At 50.7% G+C, this 6,581-nt stretch overlaps 1 protein-coding gene and 1 long non-coding RNA gene across 2 annotated transcripts in view; one reads left to right on the top strand and one right to left on the bottom strand.

Moving 5' to 3' along the window:
* Positions 1-323: 323 nt before the first annotated feature.
* On the bottom strand, positions 324-4,399 carry LOC119468867. Its single transcript, XR_005197659.1, has 2 exons — positions 4,323-4,399; positions 324-1,678 (listed from the first exon to the last, which is right to left on the bottom strand). It is a non-coding gene; the product is annotated as an uncharacterized LOC119468867 (long non-coding RNA).
* The window catches only part of GTPBP4 (GTP binding protein 4), a 23,933-nt gene continuing 21,679 nt past the window's right edge, over positions 4,328-6,581 (top strand). Inside the window, exon 1 of the mRNA XM_017514061.2 lies at positions 4,328-4,546. Within this exon, the coding sequence (XP_017369550.1) occupies positions 4,499-4,546 (48 nt within the window). The 5' untranslated portion in view covers positions 4,328-4,498. The remainder of the gene's footprint in view (positions 4,547-6,581) is intronic.

The raw sequence follows: 6,581 nt of genomic DNA, 5'->3' as shown, positions 1-6,581 counted from the left end.
GGCAGTGCAAAAGGAGAGTGGCTTTGGACTTCCATGGGCCCTGGACCCACCTCCAGTTGTGTCCCTCCAGCTGTGTGACCATGAGCAAGCACTCCTCTCTGCGAAAGAGACAACCACACCCACCTCATTATGCTGTCCTGAGAAGGAAAACAAGTTACCTGCATGTGGTGGAGGCTCCCTGCATTGCAGTTGTTAAGGTTCAACGGGAATTTAATGAATAGAACAAAAGCTTAGCAAATACTCTGTAACTAAGCAGCTAATAACATAGATAATACATAATAATACATAACAGTACAGAATCTCTTTGCTCACTTACTATGTGACAGGCATGTTAAAAGTACTTTATTTCACTAACCCTATTCCACACACATTATTATTACCTTCAGTCTACAGGTGAAGAAACAGAGGCTTGGTGAAGTTGAGAAATTTTCCCAGGATCACATGGGGTGGAGCTATATCTTAGACATGAAGTTCACACTTTTAACTCATTGTGTAATTCTGCAGAGAATGTCAGGCTGCACCTTTGCCCCAGAGGGTGGCTCCCATGCCATTGTTGCCTTCCACAAAGGAGGGTGTTTCCTTAGACTTCCCTGTTGAATTCATACCTCTATGAAGTTAAGATAACATCTGTCCCCTAGCCACATCTAAGACTCCACAAGACTCACAGGATTGGGTTGACAGACACCGTATAAATCCAGTGGTTAGAGAAAATCCACTTACTAAGTGAAGGTGAAATTCCCCTTCTCTTGAGTTTCCAGCGTCATAGTAAAGGAAAACTTCAATAAGTAAACCTTTCAGCTCTTCATCCTTCAGTGAATTCTATTTATAACCAATCATTTCAACAACTGGAAGACACACACAAGCAGACCTATGTCGTGTGAACCCCACGTACGCCCCCTTGCCCATTAGTGCCGTGAGGTGGTGGTTCAGGCAGAACTTGGCTGTGGAGGTGTGCATGCCTGGTAGGTTCATGAGGTGTGATCCTGCCTGCAGCTTTACTTCATCATGAAATATGCTAGACTGGCAGCTGGTTTGCTGGCTGCTGGCTCCTCTGGGGCGTCTGCCCTCACAGAAACCGCAGCCTCAGAATCTGAGGCCCTCAGCATCTCTCATCATTCCAGGGGATAAGAGTCCAAGTGCCTCAGGCTGGAGGAGCCTGCCCTGGAGAAGGCCCTGGCTGGCAAGAACTGGAGGTGTGGGACAGCTTTCCTCTTTATGCACAGTGTGGAGTTCTGACCCACTTCAGGGTTGTACACAGGGGGTTCCACAGTTGTGTAATTCACTAGGACTACTTGAGTATTGCAGAAGCCAGGTTCCAACTGCTAAGGCCCTGGCTACATCAGGAACTTACTCAAGCTGTCATTCAATCCAGAGTTCCACGGTTACTGTGAATGCTCTTGGCAGTGCTGCCCGAGGTGAGGGATGGCAAAAGAGTAAGACATAGTTCCTGTCCATAATGGGCTGGCTACTTCTTTTGAAAGCAAAATGTACACAAGGAAGCATCTAAGTACAAAGCAGCATATGACTCGTTCCCAGTGAATTCCTGTGGGGATCCAGGGAAGTGGCCAATGGGCCTGATGGAGCACTCCAAGCACCCTCTAAGACCAGATGGCTACTGATGGCTAATCCCTCTGCAAAGTCTCCTTTCAGGCAGGAAGTTCAGTTCTGCAAGATGTACCTTTCATCCATAAGAATTACAGCAATGAGAAGATAAAACAGAACAGATCAAGCTCACAAAATAAAGAAGTCTGAAAACCAAAGTGTTTTACTAAGGAGTGCCTTGCAGTGAGAAGCTTTGCAGAGTACCCTTGAGAGCATCCTTTACTACAGCTTAGACATACCTTTCTCTGTCACAACGTACATACTCTAAGGCGTCTGGTAGCTGTATACCTCCACTAACACAGTCAAGAATTGGCAACATGCTTCATGCTGCAAGCCGTATTTCCGACTCTCCTCAGAAACGGGCTTTACAGTTTGGATTTCCCAGAGAAGCCCAGAAGTGTTTTCATAGAGAAGAAGTGTTTTCCTAGTGGTGTAGAACACACACTTGTCCCCAAGAAGCTACACTCAGCCAGAAAATCACAACAACAGGCAAGGATGCTGATTTTCATCAACACACATACACACACACACACACACACGATGTAGGATGCTTGGTACTTCACCATTGTTGTTACAGCTCTGGGCCCATGATGAGTTATTATGCTTGTGCATTCACAGATATGCCTTTGTGGCTGAACAAGTTAAAAGCAGGTGGCTCATGCCTGTAATCCCGGTACTCTGGGAGGCCAAGGCAGGTGGATCACTTGAGGTCAGGGTTCAAGACCAGCCTGGGTAATATGGTGAAACCCCATCTCCACTAAAAGTACAAAATATTAGCCAGGAGTGGTGGCTGGTGCCTGTAATCCCAGCTACTCAGGAGGCTGAGGCAGGAGAACTGACTGAACTTGGGAGGTGGAGGTTGCAGTAAGCCAAGATTCTGCCACTTGCACTCCAGCCTGGGTGACAGAGAGAGACTCCGTCTCAAAAAAAAAAAGAAAAAGAAAAGAATTAAAGAAAGGACGTTTGCCCATCTGAAGCAAAGTATTGACTGGACTTATGTAAATACCAGATTAAAAGAAAAAGGAAGAGGAACTGGGCATGTCAGAGTGAGAGAAAGTGGGAGAGGTTGAGGAAGCATATGAGATTCTTAAAAAAAAAGGACAATAAGTACCAACATAGCTTTGCTAATGTTGGAAATGGTGGCCAGAATTGTCTGCAGTTTAGCAAATGATGATAGCCAGCTAATCCTAATTACCCTAGAAGCTTCCTTTAGAAGTGCCACAAAGCTGTAGGAGGTATGCTTATCTGCCTTGCTGTGACACAAAAATGGAAGCATAGTTAATATAATAGATGAGAAACGCATGACTCAGAATGATTTTCAATATTGGAATGTTAGGAATCTATGGGAGGTATTTTCGTGTAAGAATAATAGGACCTGGCTGGGCGTGGTGGCTCCCGCCTGTAATCCAAGCACTTTGGAGGCCAAGGCAGGCGATCACCTGAGATTGGGAGTTCAAGCATAATAGGACTTGTTTAAAAGGACTGGCGAGTTGGGGGCATCCCAGATGCGTGAGAAGCACTACAGCTAGTGGTTAGAAGCAGGTTTGCTGGAGCCAGGCTGCCTGGGTTCAAAGTTCACCTCTGCTGCCTGTTAGCTGCACAACCATGGGCTGCTTTTGAGCCTTGCTGTGCCTTGGTTTCCCCATGCACTTCATGAGGCTCTTGCAGGAATTAAATGAGTTAACAGGTAGTCAACAGCTCTGAATAGTGCTTGACTGAGTCAGCTCTGCCTTAGGTTCGACTTATGGGATGCGGCCCTGGGTTCCCTAAGGGAGTGGCCACACTATTCACAAACAAGAACGCAGTAAGCGCCCAAAGGCTCTATCCTCACCAACCTTTCCCCCTTTTATGGTGATCTAATTGCATTGGTTAAAAGCAGCTAACCAGTTATTTAGAATATGCTCTCTAGCCAAGTCTAACTTTTTTTAGACGCTGCAGATGGACAAGCTTGATTGACTGAACCAAAATGGGAACATTAAACAAACATCACAGACCCCACTAATAACATTGTGACTTTGCTGTCAAATGTAGATTCCCCCCTTCAAAAAAAGCTTGTGACCGTTTTGTATGGCTTGTCTGGAAACTTCTGCAAATCTTATGTTTTAGTAAAATATTTTTTATTCTAAAAAAAAAAAAAAGTCCTCAGCGGGACCCCACAGAACAGTCTCCCCGCTGCTCCCTGGCTCTCCTGGGGAGCTGCGCGGCACCAGCTGCACCTCCTCTGCCTCAGGTCAGGCTTTACCTTCTGCGCCCGTTTCCGAATTTAACAAGCACGAGAACGGGCCGCAGGGGAGCCGCGAGGACGGGTGGGGGGCGCGCGAGGACGGGTGGGGGGCGCGCGAGGACGGGTGGGGGGCGCGCGAGGACGGGTGGGGGGCGCGTCACCTGCTCCGCACAGAGCCGCGGCTCGCCCGCACGCGCGCTTCCCCTCCGCTGCGCGTCTCGCCGCGACCCGGGACCCCGAGACTCCTGGTCCCTCTAGAGCCTCTGAGCCCCTAAACCCCCACGCACCTCCCAAATCCCAAGACCCCGGACTGCCCAACCCTGGCCCGGGGCGGTGGCTGGGGGCCTCAACCCGCGTCCAAAAGCCCGCAGGGCCGTCTGTCGGGAGTCTCCGCCTTACACAGCAGGAATTTATTATCCGCGCGCCCCCCGAAATCCGGGCGTCCCCTCCCCGGCGCCCTCCCTCACGGGCCCCCCAAAAGCCCTCCGTGGCTGACCTCCAGGCCGGGTGGGTGCGCTGTGGGACGCGGAAAGCGCCATAGGGGACGCAGGACACGTTTGGCTGAGCTCCCGGAAGTGACGCACCGCCAGCGCCCGACGGCGGAAGTCCCACCTGCGCCCGACGGCGGAAGTTCCGGGAGTGCCCAGTCCCCGCGTGCTTTCGGCAGCCGGCATGGCGCACTACAACTTCAAGAAAATTACGGTGGTGCCGTCCGCCAAGGTAGGCGGCTGCGGGAGGGCCGCTCCGACTTTCGCCTGCTCCTTAGCGGGGTCGCCGGCGAGTGTCCGGGCCTGCAGCCGGGGGAGAGCGCACCCGGGCCGACCTGCTGGCCGCGTACTCGTGATCATTTCCCCTCCCCCACAGAACCCGGGGTCCGCCAGAGATGGAGGTCCGCCCAAAGACTGAGGGCCCCCGGAGAGGGAGGTCCGCCCAAAGACTGAGGGTCCCCGGAGATCGAGGTCCGCCCAAAGACTGAGGGCCCCCGGAGATGGAGGTCCGCCGACGGAAGGGGTCTCTGGAGGGGACGAGGTGGGCGAGGGGAGGGGACCCCGGCACGTGAGGGAGGAGCACTAGGTGGTTGGCGATGAGCCTTCGGGTCTGGGCTTGGCGTAGCCCCCTCCCCTCTCTGGAAGCCTCGGTTCGTCGCTCTCGTGATTTAACGTTTCTTAGTTTTTAAGTCGTTCTCCTTCGCTGTTGGATTTGGGAATCCCTGTTCTTTTTCGGACTGTAGCAGGCCCAGACTAAATTTGTACAGCGTTGGTTGGTGTGGCAAGAATGAGTCAACTGCCGGGCGCGGTGGCTCAGCCTGTAATCCCAGCACTTTGGGAGGCCGAGGCGGGTGGATCACGAGGTCAAGAGATCGAGACCATCCTGGTCAACATGGTGAAACCCCGTCTCTACCAAAAATACAAAACGTTAGCTGGGCATGGTGGTGCGTGCCTGTAATCCCAGCTACTCGGGATGCTGAGGCAGGAGACTTGCTTGAACCCGGGAGGTGGAGGTTGCGGTGAGCCGAGGTCGCGCCACTGCACTCGGGCCTGGCGCCTGGTGACAGAGTGGGACTCTGTCTCAAAAAAAAAAAGAATGAGTCAAAAAGTGTTGAGCATTAGGACTTTCTATTTTATTTTTTATTTTTTTAAAGACGGGTTTCACCATATTGGTCAGGCTGGTCTTGAACTCCCGACCTCAGGTGATCCGCCCCCGCTTGGCCTCCAAAGTGCTTGGATTACAGGTGTCAGCCACCACGCCCAGCCAGGACTTTTTTTTTGAGACTGAGTTTTCGCTCTTGTTGCCCAGGGTGGAGTTGCCCGGGGTGGAGTGCAGTGGCCAGATCTCGGCTCACTGCAGCCTCTACCTCTGAGGTTAAAGTGACTCTCCTGCCTCAGCCTCCCAAGTAGCTGGGATTACAGGCGCATGCCACCAGGTCTGGCTAATTTTTGTGTTTTCAGTAGAGATGGAGTTTCACCATGTTGGCCAGGCTGGTCTTGAACTCCTGATCTCAAGTGATCCACTTGCCTCAGCCTCCCAAAGTGCTGGGATTACAGACGTGAGCCACCACTCCCAGCCAGATTGTAGTGTTTTCGAGTGCAGGAATCATATCTTATTTGTATATTTGATCAACCATCTCTCAAGTTTGTTGAAGGAATTTGCTCTTTGGATTATATGAACTTTGGTAATGTAATCGACTTATGTGGAGGACTTTGGAATATATTAATACACCATCCGTTTTCTGTTTTGTGGAGAGATTTGTGCTTTTAGAGAACAGATGACTTTACCTATCTGAAAAGGGTGATGGTAAGTGTTTGGTAATTGGAAGTTAAAAAAAATAATCACATCAGGAAAGTGTGGGATTCAGTTCGTTCTAGAAGCCTAAGTGAACGCCTGTCCTGTGCATTCAGGTACTGTATTACAAAAATGCATAGAATACCTGCCTCTTTGGAAGTCCTTTTCAAGAGGGGTAAGCAGAATCACTTTTGACCATAGTAGAAATAAAACATGGTTATCGTGGAGGACACACATGGGTTGGGAGAGGATAAGAGTGTAGGTAGCTGTGGTTAGTAGGAGAGTCAGGGGCAACCTCATGAAGTAGGTAACATTTGAACTGGGCCTCCTTCAGGATGTGTGAACACCATTAGGTGAAGAATGTAGGGGAGACCTTGTGTAGGCCCAGAGGGGAGAATGTGCGTGCCCCTCATAGTACTTGGCAGACTGCTGTGACCACCAGCTTATTTGTCTCACTTGTAGGCCCAGAGGG

Source organism: Cebus imitator, unplaced genomic scaffold (assembly GCF_001604975.1).
Source record: "Cebus imitator isolate Cc_AM_T3 unplaced genomic scaffold, Cebus_imitator-1.0 Scaffold513, whole genome shotgun sequence".
In the NCBI taxonomy this organism is placed as follows: domain Eukaryota; kingdom Metazoa; phylum Chordata; class Mammalia; order Primates; family Cebidae; genus Cebus; species Cebus imitator.
The sequence above is the reverse complement of the archived record's forward strand: the minus strand, read 5'-3'. Positions and strand labels throughout refer to the sequence as shown.